The sequence below is a fragment of the Phodopus roborovskii genome, unplaced genomic scaffold (genome assembly GCF_943737965.1).
Source record: "Phodopus roborovskii unplaced genomic scaffold, PHOROB, whole genome shotgun sequence".
NCBI classification, from domain to species: domain Eukaryota; kingdom Metazoa; phylum Chordata; class Mammalia; order Rodentia; family Cricetidae; genus Phodopus; species Phodopus roborovskii.
In genome coordinates, this window is record NW_026126433.1 from 31,654,466 (window position 1) to 31,672,400 (window position 17,935).

The following is a 17,935-nucleotide window of genomic DNA, read 5'->3' on the forward strand; positions in this document are numbered from 1 at the left end:
GAGTGAGGCATTGTCTCAGAGAGAGAGAGAGGTGAGAGTCTGTTAGCTAGGAAGGATACAGACTGAAATTTTCTTTTTCTTGTATGGACTTATTCACTCAAATACCAGAGGGTATGTACAGGTATGTGAGCATGTACCAGAAGGTATACACAGGTATGTTGGTATGTAACGTAGGCATACATGGGTATTTATGCACAGGTATGTGAGCATACCATAAGGCATGCACAGGTATGTGAGCATGTACCAGAGGGCATGCACAAGTATGTGAACATGTACATGAAAAAAAAAATCTCAGCAAAAATACTAATTCCAACCAAAACTGGTTAGAATGTTCATATTTTTTAAACAAACAAGATATGAATGGAAATTTCCATTTTGAAAAAAAAAATCATAAAAGGTGATTTTAATTTAGAATTTCCCAAAAAGCCATCTCCAGGCTATTTTCTCCCCAGTAGCATTTCAGCTGAGAACCGAATTGCAGTATTTTAATAGAAATCAGACAGTTGTTTTGAATTAGGTTGTTTTGACAAATTTTGAGTCTCTGTAATATCAGCTTGGTTTGATTTTCCAAAGCATAGCATCTGGCATGGATCATACTTTATCCATCACATAGAGAGACTGAATTTCCTTCAGAATCAAAGCAGGCATAGCTATTTAAATATATTAAGGTAGTTTCTGCCTCCTCTTCTTTGATTAACAACTGTCCTGGCTGTGGACTTGAAATGTCTGACTTGGTTACTTCCATATGTCTATGAAGCAGGAATATAAAAAATTTCATTATTGTCTTTAAAATTGGGAAACATGAGGCTGGCAAAATGTCTCTGCCAGCAGGTGCTTGCCACCAAGCCTGACAACCTGAGTTCCATCCCAGAACCTACATAAAGGAAAGAGAGAACCAGCTCCTCTAAGCTGTTCTTTGACTTCCACATGTGCCATGGATGCTCATGCCCACACATACATATGCAGAAAGAGAGAGAGGAGGGGGAGGGAAGAAGGGAATGAAGGAGGGAGAAAGGGGGAAGGAGAGAAGGAGGGAGGAAAGAGAGAGAAGTGGAATTTAATTGTTTTAAATTGGGGAAAGGAAAGCAAAGAAGATAAAGGAGGAAGAGGGGATGAGTGGGAGAGAGGAAGACAGTAATGGAGGAGATGAAGAAGGAACACAATAGCCATCCATTGCTTTTGGAGAGCCACACAGGATTCTAGAGAGACTGGGATGAGGGGGAAAGGTAATTTGGGGTTTGTTTTGAGTGTTGTTTTACACATATTTTCTAATGTGAATTTTTTCATTCCTATATGTAAATGTGGGTTTTTTTATGCTAGCTAATTTTAACTAATAAAAACCATCAAGAAATGTATGGAAACTCTCCTAACCATATAGGAGATAAATGGACCTTGTTTAGAATTCCTGAAGGGGTCACAGACTTTGGGTCCCACAGAGGCCCAGTTCAATAATGCCCATCTATTACCAGAGGCTCCATTACACATTCACATGCAACCCAGGCACCCTTGGTCATCCACAAATGGTGACACAGAGGAGCATGCTCCACCGTCACCCCCATTTCCACCTCGGAAGATTGAAACTAGAACTCCATGCTTCTTTCTTCTCCCAGCAGGGACTGAGACCCAACCCCATTTCTAGTAAAAAGCAGGGACAGAGATCCTGGCATCTGGGCTCAGCAGACAGACCTGAGGGAGAATAGCTTACATAACCATGGCACCATGTGCCCTCCACCCTACCTGACCTGTCAAAGAAATAACTTTGAGGCTGAAGAAAGGGCTCAGTGGGTAAAGCACTTCATATGCACACATGAGCATCTAAGTTCAGATCCCTACAACCTATAGAAAAAGCCAGGGTAGAGGCAGTCGAGCCAGGCAGATTCCTTGAGATTTATTGACCAGACACCCTAGCCAAATCAAAGAGAGACCATCTAAAAAAAATAATGTACAGAGCAACTGACACTCCATGTCAACCTCTGACCTCCATGCACCTGCATATATGCATACATACACTTGAACATGTGAACACATAAACACCCAAATAAAGTCAATGGGGAACCACTTTGGAAAACATCTTCATATAAAGCAATCACTCCTCTCCTTCTCAACCTATTTATAGAGGGAAGACTCACTCTTGTCAAGAGTGAAGTATCACAGTACCTGTTAGGGCCTTAGTGTCAGCCTTTTTGCTCTCCCGGGCACCCTTCTGGGCCCACACATGGATGGTATATTCCATGCCTGGCTTCAGACCTGTCAGGACAGTGCTACTTTGATCCTTTGACACTGGAATCTCCTTGGTCTCTCCGTCCGCAGAGGTGTAGCGTACCATGTACCTGTCAATGGTGGCTCGCACTGGGTCCCAGGAGATGGTAGCTGTATTCTCTGTCACTCGGTTAGTCACCAAGTTCTTGGGGCTGTCAATTTCTTTTTTTAAGATTTAGAAAAAGCTGATTTTAGAACCATGGGAAGTCATTTCACCACCCCCTATTTTCCTCCATTCAAGAGAGCTAATAACAGTATAATTATTGCTGGTAGAATTTTATCATTAATAGTGGTATAATTTTCATGAACACAGGAGTAAAGCAGATATGGCGCTCACTCCTGCAATCCTAACAGTTCAGAGACAGACAAGAAGACTACACATTTGAGCACAGCAAGGGATACATGGTGAGGACCTACTTCAAAAAATAAGTAAAGAGAGAGAGAGAGAGAGAGAGAGAGAGAGAGAGAGAGAGAGAGAGAAAGAGAGAGATGCCTATAAGAGTCCCCCAGCTTCCAAGTTTCCATTTTTCAGGGAAACGAGGCACTAGATATTACAACAGAAGGAACAAGATCTTCTCTAGATATATCAATCTGAAAGCATTCTGTCCTTCCAGTATCACCAGCATCACAATGAAAATCTGAACAAGATAAGCCACTGAAACCATTGTTGGAACAACCTCCTATAGGCTTTCTCCCATTGCACCTACTATGCTTCATCAACTATCTTCCAGCCCCCTTGACTTATAAAAGAGAAATGACTCTGGTGCCCATTTCTTCTTTTCAAACCAAGACCTCTCTGCTCTGAATTCTGAGGTCTCCCACCATCTCCAGGGCTTTCTTCTTTTCCTCTCTCCATCTCTTGAACACTAATATTTTCCTCCCCACCATCAATCTCAGGAAATCAAGCTCCAGGATCTCCCCTCTCTCCACATTCCATGCCATTTCCCTGTACCTCTCTACCAACAAACCAGAGGAGTGGTATATCTCACCATCACTCACTTCTCATTCAAGCTGCAACTCCAGCATGGTCCTGCACCAAATCTGATAGTATAGGTCACTAAAAGTTTCTGTATGGACAACTCTCTAATGGACATGGCATCCTCAGTTTACTCAGCCTTTGAGTAGCATTTTACAGAACAGATCCATTCCATTCCTGGAACACTCTCTACTCTCAGCTTCCATAATTTCACACTTTTCCAATGTTCTTTTAAGTTCATCCACACCTCTTCTCCCACTCTGCTTGCAATCCTCATATATTTGTAACATCTAAATATTGGATTTTATGTCTCTCATTCTCACTATCTTCCCCTCCCTCTCTTTCTCTCTCACTCTTTCTCCTTCCCTTCCTCTCTTCTCCCCTCCCTTCCCATTTCTTACTACCATAATCCTACCATGTCTGTGGCCTGAAATATTTACTGTCTACCCTTGTGGAACAAGAGATCGATTGTAAGTCCCTGGTTTGTATGTACTATTGCATAGCCACTACAATCACTGGCTCATCTCACACACCAAGTATATATCTGTGGAACTAATGAAGAAACAAACTATTTACCTAGCAAAAGAATCTCACTGGTATCTCAAATTTAAATATTTAAGTCTTAATTTCCTCCCTGAAGAAACAAATATCTCTTGGCCTTCTTTCTCAAAACAGTATCTTCTAAAAAAAAAAAAAAATAGAAATCTTTCATGTTGTTCAAAACAGTTATACTTTGCTTATTTTTTCTGTATTCTATGTCTTATCAATCAACATATACTATTGCTTATATCTCCAAAATACATTGCCAGCCCGCCCCTTTTCTCTATTTCTATTGCCATCATCCTTGTCCAAACCATCACTATCTCACCCATATTTTAATAGTAACTTCTTTACTGATCTTTCCATTTCTTCCTTTGTCATTTCTTCAACTTATTCTCACCGTGTCCTATAGATATATATTCCTTCAGGCACCATGTGCTCCTGTGTAACCTGATGACTTTGCTCCTTCCCACATCATCTCAGAACAATTGCTCCTTCACTTTTTGCTCCAATGGTACCTAACTCTTGTCTAGCTCAATACTCTCTTTGCAGATTAGACTGCTAACATATGCTTTTACTTAAGCCAGAATTGGCCAGTTTCCCTCAATATTGCCCTACACATAGCCATTAGTCTGGTAGCTACTGATGATGTGAAATATGTTTAGTCTGACTGAAAAAAAATAATTTATTTTACTTACATTTAACTAATAATATTAGGCTGTTTTTTTGTTTGTTTGTTTTGTTTTAGATAACAATTTAACAAGAGTTAAAGCTAAGCTAAGCATGTGTATCTGAGGACCTCATCACCTAGACTGCCTAGCAATGAGACCTGGTGCTATGTCCTAGATCTGAGAGAGAATTCTGAAAACTGATGTGTGCAATATTCAAGTCATGCCCTGCCATTTCCAGTGCCCTTTCCCATTGGCTGGAATACAGATGTATGCTTATCAAGTAAATGAATACAATTCCCTAAGGTAACTGATAAACAACAGCCAAGAAGCCTGGATCCTACACAGAGCAAGCTACCATGTTAACCCTAAGCACTTACACTCTACTATTCTATATAACCTGCATTCTTGCTTAGGTATTCTTTGGTGTGTGTAACAATGCATATCCTATGACTGCTCACTCACACTGTGCCTTCCAACCCAACTTTCTCTAGGCCTACACCATTTTCATGTCCTTCACAGGGCTTATCATAATTTACAGTTATAAAGTTCCCCTTTTTATTGCCTGCCTCTCCCACTGGATGTCAGGAGAGCAGAAAACATACTTTTGTTATTGTTGTTGTTCATCACTCTATCCCTAGACCCCATACTTAAAAGACAGCAATGAAAAGTTAGCAGCATACTGGACACAGGGCCCCCATTCCCCAGGGTGATGCTTGTAACTTTATAACATACAGTTTCTATTAGGTCAACTCTAATGGAAAGCTTACCTCAAAACAATTCCTTAGTCCAATCATTTTAGAACTTTTATATTACTTCAGATAATATTCAGTAGCTGGGAAACATTAACAGTTAAGGACATATGCTATGGAAAAAGTTTCAAGGCATTAGTAGGACCTCTCAACAGTGGGTCTATTGCAGTATTTTTTTTTCCTCTTTAAAAGTGAATGGTAGTTTTGTGAAATTTTTTTATATCAAAACCCTCAGTAAGGTTTTAAGAAGCAGAACTTTTGAGAGGTGGTTAGGTTATAATTAGGTCTGCTCTCACGAAAGGAGAGGTGGTTAGGTTATGATTAGGTCTGCTCTCACGAAAGGACTAATGTCATTCCAGAGGAGCAGGAAAGTTAGCTCAGGTCTAGGCTTAAGTTCAAGACCTTTTAGCCTTATCTTTGTCTTACATCTGTTCATTTGTCTATGTATGTTATGATACAGGACAAAGGCCACAAGACACCGGGACTCTTGTTTTGGACTTTCCAAACTCTACAACAATAAACTGAGAAACTTTTTGTCATTTACAATTTTACCTTGTCTCTGACAGGCATTCTGTATGTCAGAGAAAATGGAATAAGGTACCCCCCTAAAACAATCCAGTATCTGAGGTCACAGACCCCCAAACACCAGTGACATCATTCAGCAGTAGTAGCTGAATCTCTGTATATTAATCCAGCTTGTATATCTCTTACCACCTACTTCACATCATTGTAAGAAAGGGAAAAGAATGTTTGATCTTCTACTGCAGGTTGACATACCCAATGAACAACATTCATTACCTGTGGGGGCCTTGGTTTTGGCCTTCTTGCTCTCCCGGGCCCCCTTCTGAGCCCACACATGGACAGTGTACTCCACACCGGGTCTCAGGCCTGTGAGGACTGTACTGCTCTTCTCCTTCCTCACTGGAATCTCCCTGGTCTCTCCATCCGCAGATGTGTAGCGCACCATGTACCTATCAATGTCAGCCTGCACCGGGTCCCAGGAGATAGTGGCTGTATTTTCTGTCACCTGATTGGTCACCAGGTTTTTGGGGCCGTCAATGTCTATATGGAAAAGTCTTAGTCAGTATGTGCTGCTAAATCAGCAAGATGGCTCAGTCAGTAAAGGTGCTTGCACAGAAGTGTGGCGGCCTGAGTGTGAACCCCAAACTAATGCAAACTAGTCCTAGAAAATTATCCTCTGACTTGTGCCATGGCCTATGTATACACACACACACACACACACACACACACACACACACACACACACACACACACACGAAATAATGATGATGATGGCAACACAACAAATCAATATGAACCATTAACAGCCCCAGGGTGCAGAAATTGCTAGCCATATTGACTAGTGAGAGCTTTCATTGTCTGTGCTTTTCTCTCATACACTCTCATTTTGGTAGAGGTTTGTTCATTTGCTGTCTATTTGTTTTTGTCTTTTATTTCTGCTTCATACATGCACATCTCTTCCCAAGAATGCTGCCCTATTCAAGTAGAACCCCAACCCACCAGAATCTGAAAATCTAGGGTATGAATTCTACGAGAAGTCTGACAAAACTAATTTCTTATTTATTTAGTAAGACAAAGCAAGCCTTTGCTCTATATACAAGGCATGCTACAGGCAATATACAAAGACTCTGGTTGAAGTTTGTGTCCATTAGCATAACAGTGAAGACCTCTCATAGGACGTATCATGTACAGTAACAAATTTGTTTTATAATTAAAATATGACTTGAACATTGAAAAGAAAACCTTTACTTGTGACAGCAGATGTAAAAAAAAATAGAATCTTAAAATAAAATTTATTTAGTTTTTTTTTCATTTTCTGGCATCCTTCACTAAGAAACCATAAACAGCATCTCTAGCAAAAGAACCATGCAACTGGAAGAGGGACTGAAAACACAGTCAGCCAGACAGTTTGGAGACTGTTTGGAGAATCTAACACCTAAGGAAGCTAGTTGAGAGGAAGTAAGGCATGGTGTGTGAAGCTGATTATGGGAAAAATAACCCTACTCTTCCAAAAATAATCAAGACCCGTCTGTGTGTGTGAGGAAGAAATTAAAACTTGAACTTTTCCTAAACTTGTCAAGACATGGCTGTCATATCTCCAAACTATGCTGTGTGTTACCTGTGTGAGCTTTGGTATTGGCTTTCTTGCTCTCCCGGGCTCCTTTCTGGGCCCACACTTCAACCTTGTACTCCATGCCTGGCCTCAGGCCCGTCAGGACTGTGCTCCTCTGTTCCTTCCCAATCAGAAATTCTTTGGATTCTCCATCAGCAGAAGTGTAGCGCACCACATACCTGTCAATGTCAGCCTGTACTGGGTCCCAGGAGACACTGAGAGTGGTCTCTGTCACCTGGTCTGTCACCAGGTTTTTGGGACTATCAATATCTGAAAAGAAAAATACTAGTCAATATACACTAGAGTAGACACCAAAACTTGAAGCAATTTTGCTTAGGCTGAGTTTCCTGTTCTTATAACCCATCTCATGTGTATTTTCAGTTTTCACAGATAGAGACAACTGGACACTTGGGTTCTCCAAGGGAAAGAACAGGACTTTTGTAAAATATTTGTTTATACTGTAAGGACATAACACTGCATAAGATACCTTATGATTGGTTTAATAATGAGCTAAATGGCCAATAGCTACACAGAAGAGATAGGTAAGACTTCCAGAAAAAGAGAAGAAAGGAAGAGGAGGAATCTAGGTGCTCAATTTCTCAAAGGAAGTTGGATGTGCCATACTAAGAAGAGGTAACCAAGCCATGTGGCAGAAAATAGTAATTAAGGTATAAGTACTAATTGGGGGAAAGCCCAATCTAAAGCCAAACTTTCATAATTAATAATGTCTTGAGTCATTATTTGCATACTGGAGGCCCAAAGATAGTCCAACAAGAAAGTTTGCCACAGGGGCTAATGGAATGGCCCTCATATCCAGAGTTAGAAGGGTTATGTTTTAGTTCCAACCCCGAAAGAGCAGCTGAAGGACAGAAAATACACTAGGTTATAGTGTGTATACAAAGAATCTCAGCCCAGTTCTGCCATCAGTCAGCTATGACCTTGGACAGCTCAGCTGCTCTGAGTGTGCTTCAGTTTCCTCTTCCATAAATGTGGACCTTAAACTAGGTTATAAGGTAGGTCAACATTCTGTGAATACTTCATGAATCAAATCCCACTTTTATCAACTATAAATATGTCTTATAGCAATCAAAGATTTCGTTGTACTTGAGGGTTTTTTTTTTTTTAGTATAAAACGGGGGGGGGGAGGGACAACTCAAGAAATTCCTCGGAGGAGAGGAAGAAAGCCCTTATTTATTCCTAATGGATAGATAAAGTGGTATAAGCACTATAGAAATATACTGTCATATATAGAATACTGAAAAATAAAGAACTAAATAAGAGAATGATCCAGCAACTCTACTCCTAGGCATATATGTCTTTCAAAGAAACAAGCACACATATGTACAAGAGTAGAAAAGGAAACAATTCACATATTCACAAATGACAAATAAATAAACAAAATGTCATATAGCCATACATGAAATATTCAGTAATGAAATTAAGAATGGATCCATGCTACAATGTGGAAGATTCTAAATAATACTATTTAGTGAAAAAAGGCAAACCACTAAAGGCCACATGATATATGAATCCATGTATAACAAATGTTCAGCCTATTCAGATAGTTTATTTGTATAGTGGGTAGAAGTCAATGCAAAAAACAAAACAAAAAACCTCACAACTGGTCACAGTACAGAGAATAAATACATATGTAATGCTCAGCCACAAATGTGACATCTACATCTTATACACCCTGGCTTAGGAACCATGGAGGAAGAAGGAACAGAAAGGCTGTAAGAGCCAGAAGATGGAGGGGACCTGAACAAAAACTGTCTTCTGGACATGACAAGACCACTATAATCATGAACTTGGCAGCTGTGAAAGCTACATAAGACATGTACAACATGAAGCTAGTAAACATTCCACTGTGAATGGATAATGGACTCTTGGAACACTATCCCCAGTTGAGGAGTTATTGACAATTGATGGGTGTTAGGAAAGGGTCTTAAGGGTGTGGCTTCTGGTAGGTCAACCATGAATGGCCCCATACCCATGAGTATGTGGGCAGTATAAATTGGACTTGGTGGATTATAAAAAAGGAGGAGGCGACAACAACCCAAACTTGGGAGGAGGTGGGGAGTGGTGGTTGCATCTGGAATGAGTTGGGGGGGGGGGAGTGGGAATGATCAAAATACATTGTATGAATTATGAAACAAAAATATACTTTTATTTAAAGAGAGATGTCTAGAACAGAGAAACCTATAGAGACAGACAGCATTTGTCACTTAAGGGAAAGAGGATGGGAAGTTGCTGGTGATGGATATGAGGCTCTTCTTGCTGATGAAGTCACTGAAACAGTAGTAGTAGTTGTTCAGTTCTGTGAATATGTCAAGAATTTGCTAAATCCCCTGAACTGGACTCCTCAAGAGGATGAATTTTAGTGTGAAAACACATCTTGGGAAGGCAGATCTTGTTGAAGAGGAAACACAGATGGAAAAGCCTTAGAATTATCAACTATTCTTGTATATATTTAGTCACAAGATCTTCAGAGTAGAAAACACAGTACTCAAGAGAGTTTATTTTCTAAGAAAGCAGTGCCCTCCCCTGACCCAAAGTGAGCACAGCAAAAGCCGTTCATTTCAATAAAGTATATAACTCACAGATCCTAGAAATACTTTTTTCTTTTCAAAAAAGAAACTGACCACAAAGGAAATACACATTTTGATAAACAGTGGGTAAATGTGCCAATCACCATTAACCTTTAGGAGACAAATGAAGAGGAGGATATGAGGTCCATATTTTGAATTAATGTTTTAAATAGCATGGAGGGATGGATGGTGTGGGTGATATGACAAAAGCCTGACACTCTGGTCTTCTACAACCATTGGTTTCTTCCAAGGCCACAGAAGGAACAGCAAGTGTCCTCTTAAGGCTTACCATGAAATAGGTTACATCCTCAAACTACAACATTCATACCTGTGGGGGCCTTGGTGTTGGCCTTCCTGCTGTCCTGGGTCCCCTTCTGGGCCCACACATCCACCTTGTACTCCACACCTGGCCTCAGGCCTGTCAGGACAGTTCTGCTCTTCTCCTTTGACACAGGAACCTCCCTGGTCTCTCCATCAGCAGAAGTGTAGCGCACCATGTACCTATCGATGTCAGCCTCCACTGGGTCCCAGGAGACACTGAGAGTGGTCTCTGTCACCTGGTCTGTCACCAAGTTTTTGGGGCCATCAATATCTAAACGGGAAAGAGTCAATCAATAAATACTAGTAAAAAGGAATGAGAGCCTGGGCTGGGGGAGTTTTCAGTTCTTAGGGTTTCCCCATATCATATGTGCATTTTCAGTGCTTCATGGACAGAGACCTTATCTCCACAGCTTAACTCAAGGAGTCAGCACAGGACAGTAGAATGAGCACTGCATCCAAAGGGACCAGGTTCCACTTCAAGAGGCAGAGCTGAGGGGTGGGAAGCAACTTGGGTTCCAATCAGCAGACTGAGAATCTCATCCCAGTTCTGCCATCAGCCTGGGCAACTGGTACCTGACTACTTTCCTCATTTGTAAATGTGAACCTAGATTAATAAATTATAAGAAACCTCAATATTGAATAAATATTTCTGAGATCAAACCCACGCGATGTCAGCTACGTAACTCATGGCAACCACTCACTTTATAGAACTGGGAGACTCTCAAATGTGAAGTAGAGACATTGACTCCTGCTCTGCCAATTTAGCAAACACTCTGAGGACAAAATACTCCTCATCTGTTGCTGGTGGACATATAGCATCCTATCATAACTGTTTCCTGATATATTAAAGTTAAAATTACCAAATGATTCTGTAATTCTACTCTTAGTTGCACAACTAAGAAAAGTGACTGCATATATATGCAAAACCTTGTGCACAGAAAGGTGAAACACTGGCCTAGAAAGTACCAGGTCCTTCATTTGATCCTCAGCATTATTCACACAAAAGTATTCATATTATAAATGTCCTAACATTCTTCATAATAGACTTTGAAAACTTAAAATAATCCAAATGTCAAACAACAAATAAACTGAAAAGCAAATGTGCTGACATGTACTATGAAACACTAACTTGCATACTGATACATGTTACAATATAAACAAAGCTGGAAAGTGAAAGGCATCTCACCAGAGGCCATATAGATAAATCGACATATAAACATTGTCCAGAACAGAGAACTCTATAGAGACAGAGAGCAGCTGTTAGCAGAGCTGAAGGCAGTGAGGTTAGAAAATGCCTGGCAATGAATGTGAGCTTGGGCTCAGTTCTTTTTAGTAATGAGAACAGTCTGCAGTAATAGACTACTGTGTTAGTTACAGAACTATGAACACACCAAATTGAATGAATTGTACATTTTTAAAGGGTAAATTTTAATATGTAAATATCTCTTTTTGTTTGTTCGTTTGTTTGTTTGGTTGGTTGGTTGGTTTTGTTTGGTTTTTAGAGACAGTGTTTCTCTGTACTGCTTTGGAGGCTGTCCTGGAACTAGCTCTGTAGACCAGCCTGGCCTCGAACTCACAGAGATCTGCCTGTCTCTGCCTCTCAAGTGCTGGGATTAAAGGTGTGCACCACCAATACCCAGCTGTAAATATCTCTTAATATGGCTGTTCTTACCAAATGTGTAAGCAGGGGTGAAAAGGCCTTACAATTACCAAATGTTATGTGAACTATCCATGGTACAATTCTCAGAATGGAACACAGTACTCAGAAGACAATTTACCACTAAGAAAGTAAAATCTTCTCCTTACCTCAAAGTGATCACAGAGAAAGCCATTTTCCTGGAGTACTTAACTCACATACCCTAACATATATATCTTTTTTTTCTATCATCTTCATTAAGAAAAATGTTTGGAATTGAGCACAAAGAGAAAACACAGTTGGAAAAGCCCTGAGGAAAAGCCATCCACCACCATTGGTCCTTTTACTTTCATGCAGGGGATCAAATCCAGGGCCTTATTCATGCTATGCAGAACCATATTACTGAGCTATATCCACAGCTCACCACCAATCTCTCTGAGGCTAAAGTATAAATCTGCACATGAGATCCTTCCTAATTAAGAGATAATATATGCCCATGAACACCTGATTTTTGGCAATGAAGCCAAACTTATACAACAGAAAAAAGAAAGCATCTTCAACAAATGGTGCTGGCATAACTAGATGTTGGCATGTAGAAGATCCATATCTATCACCTTGCACAAAATTCAAGTCCAAATGGATCAAAGACCTCAACATAAATTCAGTTACACTGAACATGATAGAAGAGAAAGTGAGAGGTACCCTTGAACACATTGGCACAGGAGACAACTTCCTGAATAGAACACCAGTAGTGAACACATTGAGATCAACAATTAATAAATGGGACCTCATAAAACTGAAAAGCTTCTGTAAGGCAAAGGACTCTGTTAATAGGACAAAAGGGCAGCCTACAGAATGAGAAAAGATCTTCACCAATTCCACATCTGACAGAGGGCTGATCCCCAAAATATATAAAGATCTTAAAAATATAGACATCGAAATACCAAATAATCCAATTTAAAAAATGGGGTATAGATCTAAACAGAATTCTCAACAGAAGAATATCAAATGGCAGAGATACACTTAAAGAATTGTTCAACATCATTAGCCATCAGGGAAATGCAAATCAAAAGGACTCTGATATACCATCTTACACCTGTCAGAATAGCTAAGATTAAAACCATTAATGATAGCTTATGTTGGAGAGGATGTAGCGTAAGGGAGACAGATGCTCCTCTACTGCTGGGGGGAGTGAAACTTATATAGCCACTTTGAAAATAGATATGGCAGTTTCACAGAATACTGGGACTCAATCTACATCATGACCCAGCTTTTCTACTCTTGAACACAAACTCAAAGGATGCTCAATCATACCACAAGGACACTTGATCAACTATGTTCATAGCAGCATTATTCATAATTTACAAAACAACCTAGATCCCTCTTAACTGGAAAAAGATAAAGAAAATGTGATACACTTACACATTGGAAAATTACTCAATTGTAAAAAACAATTATATTATGAAATTTGTAGGCAAATGGATGGGACAAAGAAAAACATCATCCTGAGTGAGGTAACTCAGACCCAGAAAGACAAACATGGTATGTACTCACTCATAAGTGGGTATTAACCATGATGCAATCCATAGACCCAGAGAGACTAGGTAACAAGGAGGGCCCATAGAGGGACACATGGATTTCCCTGGGAAAGGGAAATAGAAGAGATCTTCCAGGTAAACTGGGAGTGGGGTTGATGGAATCATGAGGGATTGGATTAGATGGGTTGGGGGCAGGATGGAGGGGGAAAATAATATGAGATATCTTGATGGGGTGGGGTTTCGAGGTCATGGAGAAATCTGGTACCAGGGAAACTCCCAGAAATCCATAAGGGTGACCCAAGCTGAGACTCCTAGCAATAGTGGAGAAGGTGCCTTTTCTGGCCATCTCCTGTAATCAGATGACTACCCTAATTGTCATCAGAGAGCTTTCATCTAGTAACTGATGGAAATAAATGCAGATATCCACAACCAAGCACTGTGTTAAGCTCCAGGAATCCTGATGAACAGATAGAAGAAGAATTGTAGAAGCCAGAGGGTTCAAAGTCACCACAAGGGAACCCACAGGAACAACTTTCCTGGGCTCATAGGAGCTCATAGACTCTGGACCAACAGCTAGGGAATCTGCAAAAAACCGACGTAGGCCTTCTACATAGGTGTGACAGTTATGTAGCTTGGTCTATTTGTGGGACTCCTAGCAGTGGGATCAGGGCTTGCCCCTGGTGCTTGAACTGGCTTCTGGGGACATATTCCTCATACTGGGTTGTCTTGTCCAGCCTTAATACAAGGGGAAGAACTTAGTACTACCTCAACCTGAGGTGCGATGCTTTATTGACAACCATGGGAGGCCTGTCCCTTTCTGAACAGAAACATAAGAGAAGTGGTTGGGGGAAGTGCAGTGAGGAGGTGGGGGTTGGGATGTAAAATAAATTTTAAAATTTAACTAATAAAAAATAGTGATAATAATAAAGAAGTAACATTTATTGATTTTTTAATTAAATACCTTTTATTATTTAAAAAAGAGAGAGATAATATGTCAAAGGCACTGAGAAATGCTGAAAGCTCTATGACAATGTTCTGCCATCCTGATTCTGTCCAAATCATTGATTTGGGCCAATAGAAGTGAAAGAAATCCAAATGTGACCTTCCATTTGCATAGGATGACAACAGTTAAATTCTCAAGGAATGATGTCCATTACCTGTGGGGGCTTTGGTGCTGGTCTTCCTGCTCTCCCGTGTCCCCTTTTGGGCCCACACGTCCACCTGATACTCCACACCTGGTCTCATGCCCGTCAGGATGGTGCTCCTCTCCTCCTTCCCAACAAGGACTTCCCTGGTCTCTCCATCAGCAGAGGTGTAGCGTACCACGTATCTGTCAATATCAGCCTCTACTGGGTCCCAGGACACAGTGGCAGTGTTCTCTGTCACCTGCTCAGTCACCAGGTTTTTAGGGCTGTCAATATCTAAAAGGAAAAGCTTGATCAATAACCACTAGTAAACTGAGAGTGACTGTAGTTCTCAAGGCTGTAGTTCTAGCACTCAGAAGGTTGAGGCAGGGAATCATGAGACTATGAATATGAGATCAACATAGGCTGTCAACAAGACAATCTAAACACACACACACACACACACACACACACACACACACACACACACTCTCCAGCCACCATTAAGCCTGGGCTGAGCATTCTGGTTCTTATGCTTTTCCCATCTCCCATATTGGTGTTCAGTTGATTCCCAGTCAGAGATCTTGTCCCCACAACTAGACTCTTGGATCCTCAAAGCAGTAGCCCAGGATAGTGAAAACAGAACATACTTAGAATTAGAGAGCCTGGGTTTGTAGTCCCAGCCCAGTGGGCTCAGAGTCCTCAGCAGCTAACTGGACCTCCATCTCCTCACCTGTAAAAGTGGACCTTAGATACACGCAGGATAAGATGCTGCAATATTCCATAAGTATTTTATGAACCAAACCCTATGAATCATCCATTAACTGTGTGAACTGCAGAAACAATGTACTTCACTAGACTGAGGATTCTCAAATGTGAATGAAAACAAGGATTGTTGCTTCACCTGCACAACAAATTCTTCTTGAGACCAAGTAAATGAAGAAAATAACTCTTAGTTTTGCTTGTGGGAATGTAAAAGGGCACAACCACTTTGGAGATCAGTTTAGCAGGAACTCAAAAATTAAATATATAGAATTAATGATTCAGTTCTAATACATCTACCTAAAAGAAATTGAGGTCGAGTATCATTATTCATGATAATCAAAACATGGAAACAAACTAAATAGCCACTAAGACAAACTGGCAAATAAATGTGTATATCAATAAAAGGAAATATTAATTTTAATAAAAAATTAGTGTCAGTACATGTTATAATACAGATGAACCTGAAATCTATGTTTTATGAAAGAAGCAAATCACCCAATGCCACATACTGTATTAATCCATGTGTTAGAACTGTTCAGAACAGAGAAATCTAGAATATATAGATAACAGTTGCTACCTAAGGGGAGGGAATGGGGATAGGTAATAATTGGTAATGTATATCACATTTCTTATTAAGTTAAAAGTCTCCTAAACATACAGTCTAATAGTTGGGCAACTGTGTGACTATGTAATACTAAATGCTGAGCTGCATATACTAAAGACTTAATGTTTTATGTAAACATATCTTAATAAGGCTATTCCTTGCAAATGAATGAAGGGGAAAGTCTTAAAACTATCTGCTGTTGTTATATATGGCTGAAACTCCAGGATTGTCAAAATGGAGGACACAGTACTCAAAAATCTACTCACTAACAGAACAATAAATCCTCCTGTTCCAACAAAATCCCAGTAAAAACTATTTCCCTAAAGCCCTTGGCTCCCAGATCCTAAAGCACATGCTTTATGTCATTTAATCTTCAAGGTGAAATAATTCAGTGATTGACAATGAGAGAAATACACAATTAGAAAAACAGTGTGTAGATATGAGCAATCATTAATCTTCATAAGACCAAACTGTGAGGTCCACACTTCTGGATTAAGTGTAAAGGTATGCAAGGGTGGCGTGGGTGATATGATAAAAGCCTGACACTCTGGTCTTCTACAACCATTGGTTTCTTCCAAGGCCACAGAAGGAACAGCAAGTGTCCTCTTAAGGCTTACCATGAAATAGGTTACATCCTCAAACTACAACATTCATACCTGTGGGGGCCTTGGTGTTGGCCTTCCTGCTGTCCTGGGTCCCCTTCTGGGCCCACACATCAACTTTGTACTCCACACCTGGCCTCAGGCCTGTCAGGACAGTTCTGCTCTTCTCCTTTGACACAGGAACCTCCCTGGTCTCTCCATCAGCAGAAGTGTAGCGCACCATGTACCTATCGATGTCAGCCTCCACTGGGTCCCAGGAGACACTGAGAGTTGTCTCTGTCACCTGGTCTGTCACCAAGTTTTTGGGGCCATCAATATCTAAACGGGAAAGAGTCAATCAATAAATACTAGTAAAAAGGAATGAGAGCCTGGGCTGGGGGAGTTTTCGGTTCTTAGGGTTTCCCCATATCATATGTGCATTTTCAGTGCTTCATGGACAGAGACCTTATCTCCACAGCTGAACTCAGAGCCTCAAAGACTGCACAGGACAGTAGAATGAGCACTGCATCCAAAGGGCAGAGCTGAGGGGTGGGAAGCAACTTGGGTTCCAATCAGCAGAATGAGAATTTCACCCCAGCTCTGCAATCAGCCAGCTGTTGGTAGCCAGCCTTGGGCAACTCAGCTGCTTGTCTCTAAGTCCTGCTGCCTGTCCTCTAAAAATATATACAGACTGTTGTGTAGACTTCAGGTTCTTTCGGGAACTAATCTGCAACGTGTGTATCTACTGTCATCAATTATTTGTTTTATTACTTGGGCAAGTTGCTTCACTGTATTCTACATTTGTAAAATGGAATGTTTTAGGTGTGACGGGTGCAGTTATCTCTGTCAACAAAAATAAATACAATGTTTACAGTTATGGGACCTCAGTATATTCATTCTAAGATTCAGCATGTAATACAGGGCATTCCAGCCCTTGTCCCTCAACTTCTTCCACAGAGGAAACAAAAACAGATATTAATTTATATTTTGTAGATTTTTTACATCATAGTGTTGCATCACATGAGTTAATAACAGGCTATGGCTATCTTTAGCACTGAGTAGATGCCCAAGACCTTCAACTATCATTACTAATGATGAAATCAATTCACTGACACTTAATAAATCCTAGAGATTATCTTCCTCCATACGACATAACAGAAGGTAATCAAAAATATATTTTATCAATAAACTAGTAATATTTCCTTCCAAATAGTTCATAGCAAAATCCATTTTCCTAAGGCCATTTGCACAAAGATTCTACTTCATATGTACCTTTAGGCTATGACCACAAGAAAATTGGTATCTAAATCCCTACTTCCCACAAGTAGGCAGGATCAACAGTTTTATGATTGTTGGATGACCAACCATGTCCAAACTATTAAGGAAGTTGGAGACTTAAAGAGTAGAATTATTTGAAAAGGCTGTGAGTACCTTGAGTGAGGCCTGAAC

The 17,935-nt window shown here is 40.4% G+C and overlaps 1 protein-coding gene across 1 annotated transcript in view; it reads right to left on the reverse strand.

Annotated features, from left to right (window-relative positions):
• Tnn (tenascin N) overlaps positions 1–17,935 on the reverse strand; it is a 67,397-nt gene that overhangs the window by 19,913 nt on the left and 29,549 nt on the right. The window contains exons 10-15 of the mRNA XM_051186065.1: positions 16,562–16,825; positions 14,570–14,833; positions 10,246–10,509; positions 7,336–7,599; positions 5,994–6,257; positions 2,158–2,421 (exon numbers count right to left, since the gene is read on the reverse strand). Coding sequence (XP_051042022.1) covers positions 2,158–2,421; positions 5,994–6,257; positions 7,336–7,599; positions 10,246–10,509; positions 14,570–14,833; positions 16,562–16,825 — 1,584 coding nt within the window. The remainder of the gene's footprint in view (positions 1–2,157; positions 2,422–5,993; positions 6,258–7,335; positions 7,600–10,245; positions 10,510–14,569; positions 14,834–16,561; positions 16,826–17,935) is intronic.